Source organism: Ornithorhynchus anatinus, chromosome 7 (assembly GCF_004115215.2).
Source record: "Ornithorhynchus anatinus isolate Pmale09 chromosome 7, mOrnAna1.pri.v4, whole genome shotgun sequence".
Lineage (NCBI taxonomy): Eukaryota > Metazoa > Chordata > Mammalia > Monotremata > Ornithorhynchidae > Ornithorhynchus > Ornithorhynchus anatinus.
The window spans coordinates 13523640-13542075 of NC_041734.1; the positions used below are offsets into that span (position 1 = coordinate 13523640).

General features: G+C 39.9%; 1 protein-coding gene across 3 annotated transcripts in view; it reads left to right on the top strand.

Moving 5' to 3' along the window:
- PRKDC (protein kinase, DNA-activated, catalytic subunit) overlaps window positions 1-18436 on the top strand; it is a 126427-nt gene that overhangs the window by 79193 nt on the left and 28798 nt on the right. For all 3 annotated transcript variants that reach the window (XM_029069344.1, XM_029069345.1, XM_029069346.1), the window contains exons 63-70: window positions 4278-4486; window positions 5686-5824; window positions 8219-8407; window positions 9368-9592; window positions 12209-12317; window positions 13161-13272; window positions 15274-15463; window positions 17315-17489. In XM_029069344.1, the coding sequence (XP_028925177.1) occupies window positions 4278-4486; window positions 5686-5824; window positions 8219-8407; window positions 9368-9592; window positions 12209-12317; window positions 13161-13272; window positions 15274-15463; window positions 17315-17489 (1348 nt within the window). The remainder of the gene's footprint in view (window positions 1-4277; window positions 4487-5685; window positions 5825-8218; window positions 8408-9367; window positions 9593-12208; window positions 12318-13160; window positions 13273-15273; window positions 15464-17314; window positions 17490-18436) is intronic.

Sequence of the window (18436 nt, forward strand, 5' to 3'; positions counted from 1 at the left end):
TTATTTGTTTATCATTTTCCTGTTGGAAATGGGCCAGAAGGGTCTGGATGACTCATCGAGATTCATATCTGGATGTGAAAAAGGTTCAAACCCCTTGGGGTTGTGTGAATGGGATAATGGATTTGCATCCAGCCTCATCACAGCCTTTCACTCGCAAAATGCTCTTCAAAATTCAATTCCATTTGATAAACAGAGCTCAGTTCTCTCAGTGCCTAAAGTTTCTTTCTGGTAGTAAGTTATTTACTGAGGAAGAACATTAACCCCTTCACATTATTAGGAGACCATTTAACGCATTGTTGCTTACACTGTGTCTTGCATAGTTACAAACTAACTCATGGAGGAAGGTTTTTAAATGCTGGACAAATTAGGCTTAAAATATTTACTTTTAATTGTGCCAGTCAATCAGTGGTGTGTTTTAACTGGTTACTGTGTGCAGAGCATTGGGCTAAGTGCTTGGGAGAGTACAGTGCAATAGAGTTGGTAGTCGCATTCCCAATCCACAAGGAGTTTATAGTCTTATAGGAGGCGACAGACATTTATAGTAAATTACCGCTTTATATATAAAGTGCTGTGGGGCTGAAGATGGGGTGACTATCAAACGATTAAAGGGTTCAGATCCAAGTGAATAGGCGATACAGAAGGGAGAGGAAGTAGAGAAATTGAGGATTTAGACAGGGAAGGCCTCTTAGAGGAGATGTGACCTTAATAAGGCATTTTAAGGTAGCAAGAGTGGTCTGTCATATATGAAGAAGGAGGGAGTTCTTAATAAGACATGCTGCATATCTATAAAAAAAACTAGCATTTTAAGCACTGTATTAGAGAAAATTTTAGGCATTAATGAACTTCATATTGTAATTAATTTTTAAGGGATAAGTATAACATTAAGCAAGGTAATTTAGTTTCACTTCCTAAGCATAAGTGTTGTATTTTTTAAAAATCAAGAGAAATTATTTCTGATTCGTGTCAAAGAAGCCACAAAGGTTTGTGCAGGTATCTAGAATTAAATTGCATATTTGAACTAATCATCACCGTCATTTATGGAGAACTTAATATGTAGAAGGAAAGGTAGGTGCGTGGCTTGGTGTGTTTTAAGTTATTCAGATTTTATTGTCCCTGATAATGAGAGTGTAAAACTAATAATAATTGTATTTTATTAATCAATCAGTGGTATTTTTGAGTGCCTAATTTGTGCCCGAACACCACACTGTTTGGGTGAGTACAGTACATTTGGTAGCTACGATCCTTGTCCTCAAAGAGCATAGAGAGGAAGCAACCAAGTATAAGGATGTGAACCTAAGGACTGTGGAAATAAGGGGAGTACCTAAGTATTTAGTTGTCATATTTATTGAGTGCTTACTGTGTGCACAGCACTGCACTAAGCATTTGGGAGAGTACAGTGAACAGACACATTCCCTATCCACAATGAGTGAACAGTCTAGAGGGTGATTGAGACATTAATATAAATAAATTACAGATGTGTACAGGTAAGAAAAGTGCTGTGAGGCTGGGATGGGGGGATGAATAAAGGGAGGAAGTCAAGGTGACACAGAAGGGAATTGAAGAAAAAGAAAAGAGGGTTTAGTCAGGGAAGGCCTCTTGGAGGAGTGTACCTTCGATAAGATTTTGAAGGAAGAGTAATTGTTGGATAATAATAATAATAATATTAGTATTTGTTCAGCGCTTACTATGTGCAGAGCACTGTTCTAAGTGCTGGGGTATACAAGGTAATCAGGTTGTCCCACATGAGGCTCACAATCTTCATCCCCATTTTACAGATGAGGTAACTGAGGCACAGAGAAGTTGTGACTTGCCCACAGCCACACAGCTGACAAGTGGCAGAGCTGGTATTCGAACCCATGACCTCTGGCTCCCAAGCCCATGCTCTTTCCACTGAGCCACACTGCTTCATATGAAGGATATGAAGAGAGAGCATTCCAGTCCAGAGTCAGGACGTGGGCAAGAGGTCAGCGGTGAGATAGATGAAGTCGAGGTACAGTGAATAGGTTGGAATTGGAAGAGAGAAGTGTGTGGTTGATTCCTCTCTAAGCTCTTTGAGGACAAGGATCGTGACTACCAAATGTACTGTACTTGCCCAAGCACATAATGTGGTACTCTGCACAAATTAGGCACTCAAAAAATACTATTGATTGATCAATAAAATGCCACAATTATTATTAGTTTTACACCCTCTTATCGGGGTTGTAGTAGGAGAGTAGCAAGGTAAGGGAGGAGAGGGCAAGGTGAGGTAGAGGGGTGGGGCTAAGTGCCAGGATAAACCAGGAGGTGGGGAGGGAAAGAAGTGGGAAACAACATGGCCTAGGGGATAAAGCACGGACTTGGAAGCCAGAGGACTAGGGTTCTAATCCTGGCTCTTCCACTCTCCTGCTGTGTGATCTTGGGACAGGTCATTTCTCTGTGCCTCAGTTTCCACAACTGCAAAATGAGGATTCAGTACCTGCTTTCCTTCCTACTTAAACTGTGAGCCCTTTTTTTAAGTGGTATTTGTGTTTACTGTGTGCCAGGCACTGTTCTGAGAGCTGGGGTGGATACAAGCTAATCGGGTTGGACACAGTCCATGTACCACATGGGGCTCACAGTCTTAATCTCCATTTTACAAATGAGGTAACTGAGGCACAGAGAAGTGAAGTGACTTGCCCAAGGTCACACAGCAGACAAGTGGCAGATCCGGGATTAGAACCCAGATCCTTTTGATTCCCACGCCCACATCCTACCCACTAGGCCACATTACTTCTCTTGCAGGGACTGTATCTGGCCTGATTAACTTACTTGTATCTACCCAGAGCTTAGAACAGTGCGTAACATAAAACAAACACCAAAAAAGAGCATAGTCAGGGAAGGCTTCCTGGAGGAGATATTTCAGTAAGTTTTGAAGATGGGGAGACTGCCGGATATGTAGTGGGGAGAGTTCCAGGCAGGAGGGAGGGCATGAGTGTGGGGTCAACCGTAGGTGAGGCTAGGGTGAGGGTCAGTGAATAGTTGGTATTAGAAGAGCTTCTCATTTTCCTACCCTATTTCCCTTTTCTTCTGTGTTTGGTCTGAAGCCCTTAAGTTATCTTGGTTATCTTAGTCCCACAGTGCTTATGTACATATCCTCATACTCTGTTGCTTCCCCTATCTTTAATTCATTTTCAGCGTCAGTCTTCCCCACTAGATTGTAAACGCCTTGAAGGCAGGGATCATGTCTTTCAACTCTAAAGTACTGTATTCTCTCAAATGCTTAATGCAGTGTTTGCACCCAGTAAAAAAACATTGAATGATTGGTTGGTAGAAGTGAAGTGAGTGGGCTGGCATGTAATGGGAGAGAAAGGAGGGGAAGTATGGGGGGAACTAAGGGGGAAGGGAGTTCTTTAAATCCCCTAGTGAGGAGTTTCTGCTTGATGTGGAGATAGATGGGTAGCCATTAGAGGCCTTGAGGAGTGGGATGACATGTACAAGCACTGTACTAGACTCCGGGGTAATGTGATTATGTTCAATTCTGCAAAGCTTAGTCTGTGCTTTCCCTATACCTCTTTACGAGAACATGGTTAACAAGTTATGGAACTTTCTTCCAATGACTCGAGCTTGCATTGATATAGCACAATGCATTGTTGAAAGAAACAGTTGTGAATGACACATGCATATGATGTCAGGCATGGGTATTACCACCCTGGCTTTCCTTAACACAAGGTTTTGCAAGAACACAACCCCCACATTTTAGAACTCTTTGTACTGCTGCACTCCAGTTGTACAGTTGCTATTGTACAAACGGTCTATTAGAAGTAAAGAGAACAGGAAGGAAAAAAGAGTGCGTTAAGTTGTATTAGGGAGAGAGAGAGAGGCAGGCCTTGATGCCTTAGAAATGATTTATTTGCCCTTTATCCTATCAAATTATTGCTTGTACTGGGTATAGGCAGGGAGAGTATTTGTTAATTCTGTTGTATAGTACTTTCCTAAGCACTTAGTACAGTGCTTTGCACATAGTAAGTACTCAGTAAATATCATTGATTGGGGATGTGGGAATTTTAGGGTCTCCTGTTTGGCTAATATATTTTTGCTTCCTTTAAATGGTCTTATTTGTTGCGTTTAAAGAAAAGGTCATATGTTTCATTCAGCAAATTACTGGTTAAGGAAAACCATTGAAACTAAAGGAGGAAAATCTTGGTGATGTTGCTATTTGCGTCAGAATTTTCTCTGACATCTAGTAAAAATGTTATTTTCCTTGGAAAACTCTTTCAGTGCTTTTGGCTAAATGTCTGCATATGTTTGTGGTTTCACAGGAAATGAGCTTCCAACATACAGAGCTTCTAAACCTTGACGCAAACTGCGTGAGCACTAGCTGCTTAGCCAGTTTACAACAGCCCGTGGGCATCCTGCTTCTGGAGCAGGCGTTGATTCGCCTTGGCCCTCCAGAGGAGCCATCTTCCAAAAAAAGGCGGGGAAAACCCCAGCTTCCTCCAGATGTTGTCAGATGGATTGAGCTTGCTAAGTAAGTTCTGTTCTTGAAGGTGAAGTCAAGTTTCTTTGAAAGAAATGCAGCAAAACATCGCTTTACAACTCTGGAAACACCTGCATTCCAGAAAAGCGATAAGAACATCTTGGTCAGGTTGTTTACAGAAACTGAAGAGACAAAACATCAAGTGAACCTCAGACTCGTATAATTTAATAGAGGTTCATGGAGGAGTGATTGCATTTATTCAGCCTTTTCATTTCCTCTATGGCTTTCGATGCATTGCTGCCTCCCCACCCCCGTTGCAGTTTGCTGTTCCAGGTCCTTGTAATTCAAAGCCCCAAGAGGAATATATCTGCTTGCTTTCCTGAACTAGACAGAGCATAGTTTCCTGCTTGTCTTCAGCCCATTAAGTGGGAAAACATGCATGATATTTTACCAATGGGTCACATATTAAGGACACAAAATTTAAATGGGGAAATGAGTGCAGACTTCAAGATTCTGTAACTCTGACAGCTTCTTCAGGGAGAAAAACAAAAAACTAGATATGATTCATAGGTCACTTGGCCTCAAACTATGTCAGTGGCCCTTACCAGCATGATTCAGGCTGCTAAATCTAATTTGTAGCTTGCACTTTGTCATCCCCACTGCCACAGATTCTTCTCCCCAAATCAGAATTGGTTGAAACACCTAGGAAGTAGTGGAACCAGTTTGCACAGCCAAATTTCATACAGTAGCTTTGGTTGTATCCGATAGCTTTTTATTTAATTGAGAGAATAGATTCCACAAATTATGGCTGTGCAGTAAATTTCCTACCCAGTAAAGGCCTTGAAAAGCTGTCTAATCTACAAATTAGAAAAATGAGATTGACTTTTATATTGTGGACTCAAATGCAAAGTTTCCATACAGTGAGAAATCTGTGAGCATGTTAGGTGAAAGGTTTGAACTTGTGTCCATGCCTGAATGAGGAGTATTTTCACCACTCATTTCAAGTTGCATTAGGACTGTTTCTTCCCTTTGAGTAAATTAAATAAACAAATGATAAGGTCAAATTTGGGTTCATTTTTATATGAACAAATACATTTTTAAAACATATTTATATTCCTTCATCATTAAAAATAGTCCTTACAACTCTCCTTCTAAACCACTCAGCTGGGATATAGTGCCAATGATTTAAATATTACATTAAATATATTTTTTATATGTTCAAATGGTGAAATTATTTTGTCCTTTTGTAGGCTTTATAGATCTGTTGGAGAATATGATGTTCTTCGTGGTATTTTCAGTGGTGAAATTGGAACAAAACATGTGACTCAAATTGCATTGCTAGCAGAATCCAAAAGTGATTATTCTGAAGCTGCTAAACAATATAATGAGGTAAAGTGATTCAAGAGCAAACGTTGCATTCACTTAAAGTGGTATTTTTTTCAAATTGTTCACACATTTATTTTATGGGGATTTCCCTCCCCCCCAGTATTTTTTGGGGTAGTTGCAGATCTGTGGCTTTCGGACTAATGCTTCTCATTTTTGAAAAAAGCATCTAAGTTGGCTCTCCTTCAGCCCTTCCCCATATCTCTTAAAGGTCAGAGCCTAGGGTTTTTGCTGTATTCAATAAATACTCCACAAATTCTCAATAATGATGTCTAGTCATCCCTGCAAACACTTTAGCTGATACTTTCAGTGCCCTGGGATGAAGGTCATCAATGCCTTAAGATTTAAATGCCTCTAACCCATTGAAAGCCTCTCACCAGTTTCTTTTTTCCTATTCTCACTTTACTTTCCACTCTCCCCTCATTTTTTTGATTATAAAATCATAAAGCTCAGGATCATCTGGTCATCACGAGAAGCAGCGTGGCCGAGTGGAAGGAACACGGGTTTGCCAGTTGCTTGCTGTGTGACCTTGGGCAAGTCACTTCATTTCTCTGTACCTCAGTTTCCTGAACTGTAAAATGGGGTTTGGATACGTGATCTCCCTCCTACATAGATTGTGAGCCCCATGTGGGATAGGGATGCTGACCAACCTGATTAATGTGTATCTACCCCAGTTCTTAGAACAGTGCTTGACTCAAATTAAGCAGTTAAGTATAATCATCATCATCATCATCTGGTCTAACCTTCTCTCAGGGTGACAGGAACAAATTGGTGCTTATTCTCTTTGTAAAGATTTCCAATGCCAGAGATTATATAACTTCCCTAAATACCCAGTTCTAGCCCTTTATTTCCACAGAAGTCAAGCTTTTGAGGAGAATGGTGAAGGGATGATGACAAATAGTGTCATCCTCATAGAAACTCTCATATATGAAGATTTTAATCTGCCGCTTTCCCCTTCTTTCCTTTCCATCTCTTTCCCCTAAATTTCGCCAGGCAAAACAAACCCGTTTGCTTTCATCTTTCCCCAGAGGGTCTATTGTCTATGCTTTTAATCATCTCTGTCCTTTTCTCTTGACACTACACTTTCTCCACATCCTTTTTGAGCTGCTGTGACCAGATGGATGAAATATGGTTGAAAAATTATTTCCTCAATTTGGCACATTTTATAGTATCATATTAGTCTCTCTTTTGTTGTAGTTTAAATAGCCTAATGTTACTGACTTTGTGTCAACTTGTTGTCAATTCTGACCCTCCCAGACTTGTAGACTGATGCCAGGTCTGCCCTTCCTGGTTTGATATTTGAAGTCTTTGCTTTTAGTCCCCAAATGTTCTCTTTTGTACTTTCCACAGTTGGATTTCTTTTTAATTTTGTAGAAATATTATTTTCTTTTTGACCAAGGTCATTTGAATTTTATTTTTTATTTACATGCCCCCAAACCCCACTCAAGTTAGTAAGTTAATGACTTACTTACGTTTTCTGCTCGGACTTTCCTTCCTCCTTCTGGTCATCAGTGTCACCTACTTTCAGCTTTTCTGCTGACTAAGGGCCAATTTTTGCCTATTCTGTATTCCTGATATATGTCTATTCCCTTTTGCAGATTGTAGCTCTCTTTCTTCAATAATTTTTCTTTCCTTCTTCTGCAAATCAACTGATAGTATTTGAGTGCTGACTCTGTACAATCCAATGTCTTAGGCTCTTATCTTCAGTATTGTTTTGTAGTTTTTATGGGTAGTCTGGTTTAGGGTCTACTTTTTTGGAGTTCCCATATGTGGTTCAGCTGCTTTCACAGTTCCTCTTTTCCCCTGCCAGTTTTTTGCCTAGGAATGGTTTTTTCTTGTTCTCCCTCTGAGGAGCATCCGGGTGTTTTAGCTTCTAGATCTGCTTAACTTTTTTCCTACAGAGTCTGTTCAGTTAGTTCCCTAAATCAAGGATGGCACCTGACCTAATTTTTCTGTACTAAATTGTACCAAATGCACTCTGAAGAACTTGTTTGATTAGCATGTTCTTCCAGCAGATGTCTTATTCGTTAAATGTTCCCCATTACTTCTAAATTTGACATTAGCCTAATTAGCTTTAAAGAGATGACACAAATCTTTTTTAATGGTCTTTGTTGTAGGTATTAAGCATCTGCTATGTGCTAAGCATTTGAGTAAACACAGGTAGTATTAACAAAATATCCCCTTTACTCTTTTCAATGTGAAAGACTTTTACTTGTTGGTCTCTCTTTCTTGAGCTGGGGAACAAGAGTGTATGTGTGTGTGTGTGTGTGTGTGTGTGTGTGTGTGTATATATATATATATGTATATATATATCCTCATTACTCAAGGCCACTTTTGTTTTTACACTGCAAGCTATTCCTGAACTTCTAATGAGCTTTTTTTCTAACTTTTTTTCCCTAGGCTTTGAATATGCAACACTGGGAGGATGGTGAACCTTCAGAAGCAGAAAAGGATTTTTGGGAGCTTGCTGTTCTTGAATGTTACAACCACCTTACTGAGTGGAAGTCACTGGAGTACTGTTCAACTGTCAACATTGATAGTGAAAGTCCCCCAGACTTAAATAAAATATGGAACGACCCATTTTATCAGGTTTGTAGAACCCTCCTTTAAATGTGTTCGAAATCATGTGAGTTTTTAGACCTAGTGATACTCAAATAAGATAGAGAAAATAGGGAGCAATTAAGAATTACTTGGTAAATTGTACAACATTCCCCACTGGTAACTGAACTTATGGAACAGGCCCATTTTCAAATCATACCTCAGGGCATCTTTTAGCATGCTAAAATTGAAATCCTGGTAAAAATTGCTAGAACATATACAAAATTAATACCCCTGAAATTTCTGTTGGTAGGTTTCTCAGTTGACTGAAACTGTATTACAACGCAGTGACTGGAGTCCCTAGCATGTGAATTTCACTGTGACTAGAGACCACTGGGAAATGGAACCATAGGGGAAATCACCCCACGACCTGGATCTGGACACCTCTTGACTGGCCCGTCTGGATGTCATTTATAGCCAACCTGTGGATACTTAGGGTGCTTCTACTCCAGTCCAGTTTCTCAGCCCACTGTGTAGAGTCAGGGCTGCCAACCAGGACTGCTCCAGATCTAGCTTAGCCACCCAGCAACCCAATACATTTAGTTATAGTCAGTATTGCTTAATGAACCATGAAACCAAGGAAAATCTTTCATTATGTATTTAGTGAAGGGCAGTTAACTGAGACTTGAAAACATTTTCCTTGAATCCTTGGTTTTACAGTATTTACTCATGTGGTATTTTTTACCTGTAGAATTTTTGCTTCCACCTGTATGTATTCTAGTTCAGGTGATCACTAAGAAAACCTGTCTTTAAGGTGGTAAGTGAGGATTAAATTTCTGAATATGAGAGGGCAGTAGAAGTTAACATAACAAATTAAGTAAAACCTATAAATGAAAGCATTTTCATTTGAATCATTTTTCCAACTCTGACTCCTGACCTTAGTCCAAAAACAAAATATCATTGTGATATGTTTCTTCCAAGTTAATACTTTTTTTTTGTTTGTTTTTTCAGGAAACTTATCTACCATACATGATTCGTGGTAAGCTGAAATTACTCCTCCAAGGCGGTAGTGATCAGTCACTGCTGACATTCATGGATGAGGCAATGAAGAAAGAGAAGCAAAAGACACTTATAGAAACTCACTACAGTCAAGAACTGAGTCTTCTTTATATCCTACAGGACGATTTCGACAGAGCCAAATATTATATTGACTATTGCATTCAGATTTTTATGCAGGTAAATTAGTGTTGAATCTGGAGTATCCTTTTTTTAAAAAAAAGAATTTCTATGATAGTTACATTTGCTGGTAATGATTTGACTTTTTTCACTAGTGGAAACCCATCCTAGCTCTCTCACCTTCTTTTTCTTCTTTTTGTGCCTTTTTCTATTCTCTTTACATACTCTTTTCTTTCTTCCCCTCAGTGCATTTCCCTTTTCACTTTTTCTTCTTTTCTTAATTCTCTTGTTCTCACCCCTTTATCATTCTGCTCTTTTTTCTCATCTTTCACATTTCCACTTATGACGGGTAGTCCCTCTGTGGTTGCCCTGTGCATGTGAAGAAGATACCTTCATCTATGAGTATGTGTGACTGTGAAAAGGGCCATTGCAGAACCCAAGATCCCGACCACACAGTGAATATAAAGAGGCTGTCCCTTGCGTATTCTCTATTTGTATAGGTTGTACCAAGGATCACTCTAAATACAGACTTTAGAACCAGTCTTCATCTCACCACAGTAAAACTGGACTTATTTGATACATTTACTTTATCACACACGCACCCCAAATCAAATCTGAACCCCTGGCAGCTCAATTTTTTGACTATAATAGCAGAGAAATCTTCCCCAGGAACTCAGCAGGAGGAAACTGCGTCAGACAATGATAGATGCAGACTACATAGACTGTGAACCCCACGCAGAACTGGGACTGTGCCCAAGCTGATTAATTTGTAACTACCCCAGCATTTAGAACAGTGCTTGACACATATTAAGCCCTTAAATGGCATTTTTAGTGAAAAAAAAGAGCTGTTCAGAGAGCGGTTAGTTAAGGTTGTAGTAACAGCAGAGAAAACTGGAAGTCCTGTATGTGTTCTTTTGTTCTAGCAAGGTGGTTATTACAACAGCACTCATTAGGGCACTGCTTTTCCCCTATATGTAACATTAGCAATGTGATTGGCTTTGCTTTCTCTCACCTTAATGAGGTTGGGTTTTAGGCCTTGGACCTAATGAGGTTTCTTCTGCATATCAGTAGGCCATGGAGACTGATAAACATAGCTTGATTGGCCAGTGAGCTTTGTGAACCCACCAAAAGAGAAATTAAGAGGTAAAATCGGAAGCCAAGGAAAATGATGTCGGAGTTTTCTTTCTGTCAAACATAAGCTGAAAGAAATCAGTAGCATTTTTTGAGTGCCTGCTGTGTACATACACTATTCTAATTCTTACAAGAGTACAATGGAATTGATATACATGATCCCTCAAAGAGCTTACAGTGTAATGGGGAAACAGACACTTAAAATATAGATAGGCAGAAACAATAGGGTAGGTGTATGTTTTATTATATGCTACAGGGGCTTATGAATACTTAAATCCTTGGGTGGCAGGGAAGAACTGAAGTTACAGTTGGGAAAAGTAGATATAATCAATCGATCAATCAGTCATATTTATTGAGTGCTTACTCCGTTTAAATGTATTAAGCACTTGGGAAAGTTCAGTAGAGTGGAGTTGGTAGACATGATTCCTGCCCACAAGAAGTTTACAGTCTCAACAGGGAGACAAGCATTAAAATACACTGTAGACTGGGGCATTTAGACTAGTGTTACCCAACTGAATGTGTAAAACTGGGGTGGACAGGTGTTTTCACTGGAAGACCACCTACCCAATTTCAAAAATTTGCCGAAGACTGGACATGCAAACTCTTCCTGAGTATTGCAGTGAAGAATGGGGGTGGTTGAGCCTTCTGCCTGTGGTGGCTCCTAGCTGGCTTTGAGTTGGCCATTGATGCATCAATGGGATTTCTGATTCTGTTTGTGGCAGTCTAGGAGCCACGGTGACCAGAACTACAGTCACTGCAATCTGGCCCAGAGCTTAGTATCAGTCACATGGCAGACTGGATCCTGCCCACCGTTCACTCTCAGCCCATTCTACAGTTAAAAATCAATCAGTCACTTTATTGAACATTTACTGTGTAAAAGCTCTGTATTAAATGCTTTGGAGAGTACAGTACAATAACCAAGTTTGTAGACATGGCCCCAGGCCTTGAGGAGTTTACAGTCTAGAGGAGAAGAGAGACATGAGAGTAAATTATGGTTATGTACCTAAGTGTTGTGGGACTGAGGGCTGGGGTGAATATTTAAATGCTTAAAGGATGCAGATCCAGGTGATTCAGAAGGGAGAAGGAGGGGAAATGAGGGCTTAGTAGGGGAAGGTCTGTTACAGGAGTTATGATTTTTAATAGGACTTTAAAGATGGAGATTGTGGTAATCTGTTGACTATGAAGGGGGAGGGAGTTCAGGCCACAGGGAGGACATGGGCAAGGGTTTGGCGGCAAGATAGACTAAATTGAGGTACAGATTAGATTAGGAGCGAAGCGCATTGGCTAGTTTGTTGTAGGAAATCAGCGTAAGGTAGGAGGGTCATGGCTGAATGAGTGCTTTAAAGCCAATGTTAAAGCATTTCTTTTTGATATGGAGGTGGATAGGCAAAAAAGCCAAGCCGAGCTGGCAAAACGAGCTATGATCTTGCGTGGTTGTATATTAAGGTAGCACATGATAGTATATCTATTTGTTGTTCCAGTATAGTACATTAAAACAAGCCCAAGATGTGTTGACCTTATTTAAATACATTTTTTAAATCCTAGAATTATTCCAATATTGATGCCCTTTTACTCCAAAGTAGACTCACCAAACTGCAGTCTGTGCAAGCTTTAACAGAAATACAGGATTTCACCAACTTCATAAGTAGACCAAGTAAGATATTTTTCTCTGTTCATTTCTTTGTCATGATGACAATTCTGGTATTTGTTATGGGCTATTGTGTGCTGGGTACTGTACTAAGCACTGGGGTAGATACAAGCAAATTGTGCTGGACATAGTCTCTGTCCCATGTGGGGCGCATGGTCTCAATGATCTGTTTTTGCTCTGGAAGTTCTACTCCAGAAGGTTTGTATTGTTCATAGATCAGAAAATGACTGACATCTAAAAATGGTGTTCCTTGTTTTCCACTGAGAGTTCTAGTTCACTTTTTATGAAATGAACATTTAAAGCTGTAGTTATGGATCTAGATTCTTTTGAAGTTTTAAAATTTAAAAATAGACCACTTGCTTTAGATACTGAATTCTGTCCTTCAAACCTTAACCTCCAATTATTTTAAAATTTCAAACAATTTTTAAAAATCATAAAAATGCATATATGAACAATATGACCACATTACTGGTAAAGCTGCAGTTTGTATTTTAAACATTAAGAGCTAGGCATAGATAGCTACTATTTTAAATGACAGAATAATTACTCACAGGCATCCATTTTTATATTTATCATAATCTCCCATTCTTCCCCTTCTTAAAGAATGGACAGTATCTGTCATTGTTTTTCAGACCATTGACACATATCTCTATAAATGGTTTTATTGGAAAGATAGAGTAATAATAGAAATAGTGTGCTAATCTTGAATTGTTTTTGTATTAAAAAATGAGATTTTGCTCAGGCCAAGAAATCTGAGCCAGTTTTACTTTAACTAGTGCTGATCATCACTTGTTCAATTGGTGTTTGGCTTTGGGCTCTAGGTGTGGTCATCGTTTTCAATTTTTTTAGGTAATTTATCATCTCAGGCATCCCTTAAGAGACTTCTCAGGATCTGGACAAACAGATATCCAGATGCTAAAATGGACCCAATGAACATCTGGGATGACATCATTACAAATCGGTAAGATGAGACTTTTCTGAGACAAGTAGGATTCTGTGTTTTCTAAATTCACTAAATGGCTTTTTTTACAAGTGCTTTTAGAAGTGTGAGATTTGAATCCATTGGTTTGGAGATTTTCTAAGCAAGACTTAAGAATAACTGCTTAGATTAGATAATACTAAGGCAACCTTTTTAAATTTACCATTTCTGTTCTCTTCTGACCTTTCTTCTTGTCTGTGAGTTAGCCGGTGGTAAAGAGAATAGCAGAACTACAAGTCTACATTACAAACATGCTACTGGTACAGTATGAAATATTATTTCAGCAATAGAACGTAATAGCCTGTACTGCCAACAAGAAGCTTAAAATCTAACAGACTGTGTCTACTCTAACCTTTGCAATTTCACATAGAATTATCTGGTCACAGTAGGTACTCTGTAAATGCTGATTAGCTAATATAGGAAAGATGATGCTTCCCTTCCAGATGCTTAAACTCTAATGGGAAAAGACATCAAATGTAGATTGGTACACTAAGCACACATTTACTTGATGGTTTTATTATAATCCCATATTCTAGTGGGAGTGACAGTGTAGAAGCAAATATCATCTGTACTGAGTCCTCAGGGCTTTGGCTCTCACCACTTCTCATTTAACCCTCTTATTCTTTCTTATTGTTTCCTAACTCTTGAATTTATTCACTAGAATTTTATAAGTCTTCTCTCTTCAGCAAATAGCTTCCCACATGGCCAAAAAATGTAAAATGCAAAAGAGAATCACATTTGGACATTAGTTTGAAATCTGTGCCCGAGGCAGAACTTAGTAATATTAATAAAGTTAATATTTATTTAAAGGTAAGATTGTGCTAAGAGTTTTGTAATAGGTTACTACTGTATCAGAGATTAGTAACAATCTAGAAACAGTGCCGTGTCTGATCCATTTTAATTTACTTGCTGAAAGTTGGGGCCCTGGGTTTCCTTGCCAACTTTTTTGGTGGGCCCTATCTGTACCCTAGGACAGACTTCCCACAGTTTCTCCTTGAAAATGGTGAGGTAGGTAGAGGTGTAGGTGGAGTTTGGGTCTTGGCAGAGTTGAGGGTGCTGACAGGATGAAGGAACCTGTAGCCCCCTACTTACACCTGAACTCCTGGCTCCCCGCAATTTCAACCATGGTGCTTCTTGTGCTCTTTTTTACAGAATCCTGAGTCCTAGCACTATGAGGGAAGGGAATCTGGCACAGGACACCAAAAAGTTTCCACATCTCAGTCATGCCTCCATATTCTTAAACCCTAACTTAAGGTCTCCTCCCTCTCCCTTGGGTTCACTCCTGTCCCCTCCCGCCTCCCTGCATTCACCCACGCCTAAGTGCTCCCACTCCCTATGTATTCCACATCCTGGAAGGGTCTCACCCACCACCAGATTTGGCCCAGTTTCTGTCTCCTTAATACCCTAGCTCTAGGCCATATCGAAGAAGAGATGCATCCCAAGAGAGTAGAATACTGGTTCTTGAAAATGGAATATGGTGGATTCAGGTGCCTCAGGTGGCTGTGTAGAAGAAGTAGATGGTATGTTGAATAGGGTTCTTCATTCTTAAGAATTCCATTTTTAGAGATCTTGGCCTTTGGTGGAAGGAAAAGGCATGCCACCCGTCCCCCCAACCCAGAGAAACGGTATGGCATAGTAGATAGAGCACGGGCCTGGGAGTCAGAAGGTCATGGGTTCTAATCCTGACTCCACCACTTGTCTGCTCTGTGACCTTCGGCAAGTTACTTCACTTCTCTGTGCCTCAGTTATCTCATCTGTAAAATGGGGATTGAGACTGTGAGCCCCACATGGGGCAGGGACTTATGTCCACCTCAGCTCTTAGTACAGTGCCTGACACATAGTAAACACTTAACAAATGCTATCATCATTATTTCCTTGGCTAGTTGATAATTGAGAATAACTTCCAGGGGGAACTGGGCAGAGCACTTGTGCTTCTTTTATATGTTCGAGGAGATGACATTTTTCTTTGTCGTTACTATATAGGTGTTTCTTTCTCAGCAAAATTCAAGAAAAACTTGCTGGTCTCCAGGCTGATGATAGTATGGAAATGGACGGAGGAGGGGATACCACTGACAGGATGGAATTGGAGAAACAGGAAGATGACATTTACTCCATGATTGAGAGCTGCAAGTTTTCCATGAAAATGAAAATGATAGAGAGCGCCAGAAGCCAGGTACCTGCTCTCTTTAATCACCCAAATGCATCTGAGTTCTTGAGGGTGGACTATTTAGTTTGAATCTGTTATTGTAGGTTTCAAGGAATTCATGACTGTCTCTAGACTGACAGTGAATTCACCCCCCTCCCTTCCCAAAAGAACTCGGTGTTACCTGATGGCTATGACTCTCTCTGGTATAGACAGTTGGGCCTGTAAATGGGCAGGAGAATTGCTAATTCATTTTGAAACCAATTAGTCCACTGTAGCAATAATTGGCTAAAATCCCTGAAAGAACTTTTGGGCTTCCGTAAGGATCTCACTCACTTCAATGTCAAGAAAAGAATCTGGTTTAGTTCATAGATTCTCTAGACTTTAAAAAAAAAAAGCCCTGTAAAATATTTACTTAGATATTTAATTTATTCATGATTCAATCATCTGAAAAATTTTCAAAAGCAATTTTCAAAGCCTTTGACAAAATCATTTTGCAAAAAAAAAAAGCCTTGCCAGTCAAATGAGCATATCTGATCAATATTTACTAGCGGGTTTACATGTGCCCTTATAAAGACTCTTCTGAAGAGGGCAAATTATATACAGTGAAATGAAGAGCAAATTGATTGTTGGTCCACGTATATCTGTTAACAAGGATGTTTAGTAGAGTCTTAGGCTCCCAGGTTGTTATTTTTAATTGATTCTGTTAAAGTGCATCATGTTTGCAAGGATATTTACCAAAATTCTTAAACTGTGGTTTTTGGACTGCTATTTGTTCGAAGGAACCTTTTTACCCTACACCAAAAATAGACTATTCTGCCATTGATAGTGATGCATTGAATTTGTATGACACTCTACTCTCTACAAATTCAAAGCACTTTCTCATGTATTTGCAAAATCCACCCAGAAGTCAAGTATTCTTCCTATTTTACAGATGATAAATTGAGTCACAGAGAGGTTAAGTGTTTTGCCCAAAGTCACACAGCTATGGCAGAGATGAGACTAGATCCTAATCTCCTGGCTCCTTGCCCCAAAGCATTTTGGGTCACGTGTTGAGGAATCCTTGGGTGTCTACTCAAGTAGGTGGTTCGGAACAAATGTTCATTTCTTTTTACAGTGGGATGCATTTGCTTTGCTTCGGTGAGTTTTACAGATGCCTTCAATTTTAAACTCAGCCAGTACTTGATTATGGTAATGGGAATTGAAGAGAAATAGATAATGAAATACACAGGCATTTTAATACAAATCCCTGTTTTTATCAATTAGTTTTAACTAATTGAAGCTTAACAGAGAAGCAGTGTGGCTCAGTGGAAAGAGCACAGGCTTTGGAGTCAGAGGTCATGGGTTCGAATCCCGGCTCGGCCACTTGTCAGCTGTGTGACTTTGGGCAAGTCACTTAACTTCTTGGTGCCTCAGTTAACTCATCTGTAAAATGGGGATTAAGACTGTGAGCCCCACGTGGGACAACCTGATTCCCCTGTGTCTACCCCAGCGCTTAGAACAGTGCTTGGCACATAGTAAGCGCTTAACAAATACCAACATTATTATTATTAACTTTATGTCCAAACTTTGCATGTTAGCTAAAAAATAGTACACTTGGTTGATTTGAATTTCACCTCCTTCCCTTGCCCTACTCACTCTCCAGGAAATGTTGTTTCTTCTGTTAAATGACCAAAACCCAAGCAAAGGAGACGAGGAAGAGAAGCAAGGAGTCTAAATAGTCCATACTCGTAGATAGCCCCTAATTGGATTGTTTGGAGGGCTGGGGACATGTGTAATTGTCATTTTAAGACTCTCTGTATCATATCTTCTTCCCACTGCTAAACTGTTGTCTAACTACTACATTATGATAATTTTCCTCTTCTTCCTCCTATGATACAGAATAATTTCCGAGTTGCCATGAAACTGTTGAAAGATCTGCACAGAGAGTCCAAGACAAAAGATGACTGGTTGGTGAGATGGAACCACAACTATTGTCGATGCAGCCACAGCCAGAGTCAGAGCCAGAGTAGTCCTGAAAAGATTCTCACTGTGTTAAAAACAGTCTCGTTACTGGGTATGTTATTCTGCATCTGACTTTTTACTAGTAGACTGATTCAGTTTTTTGCTGTTAGGGGATTTTTTCTACAGGCTTTGGAGGGTGTTGGTACTCTGCAATTCCAGAAATGTCTGACTGGTAATGTGTGTGTGTGTGTGTGCGCACGCACGCACTGGGACTCAGAAATTTGCTACTTCAGATTTCGTGATCTGACATTGGGAATTGAGACTGAAAGAATTTTGTGACACAGTCATGTCAAGTGAAAAAATGACAATGTAGGTGATACATCAGTCCTTGACCTCTGAGAGCATAAATTTTCACTATCAATCAGTGGTCATTATTGGGCACTTACTGTATGCAGAGCACTATACTGTGGTATGTTAGAGTTGGTAGACACGTTCCCTCCCCACAACAAGCTCACCATCTAGGTGGGGAGGATAGACATTAATATAAATAAATTATGGATATGTACGTAAGTGCTTTGGGGCTGAGAGAGGATTGAATAAAGGGTTCCGAATCCAAGCGCAAGGGTAACATGGAAGGGAGTGAGAAGAGGGAATGAGGCTTAGTCGGGGAAGGCCTCTTGGACGAGATGTGCCTTCAATAATGCTTTGAAGGTGTGGAGAGTGATTATCTGTCCGAAATGAAGAGGGAGGGGGTTCCAGGCCAGAGACAGCATGTGGGCGAGGAGTCAGTAGCGAGATAGACATGATCGAGGAACAGTGAGTATGTAGGTTGGCATTAGAGGAGCGAGGTGTGCGGGCTGGTTTGTAGTAGGAAAGCAGTGAGGTAGGGTAGGTGTGGACAAGTTGATTAAGTATCACTGTATCATGGTACAGTGTATTGCTGCATAGGAATCCAAAATTAATTCCTTGGCCTTACATTACAGTAAGATCACTACGATGGTTCTCACTCTAAGCCACATTAAATTGAAGTTTCACCTGTAGTTTTTAAAGCTTTTTTAT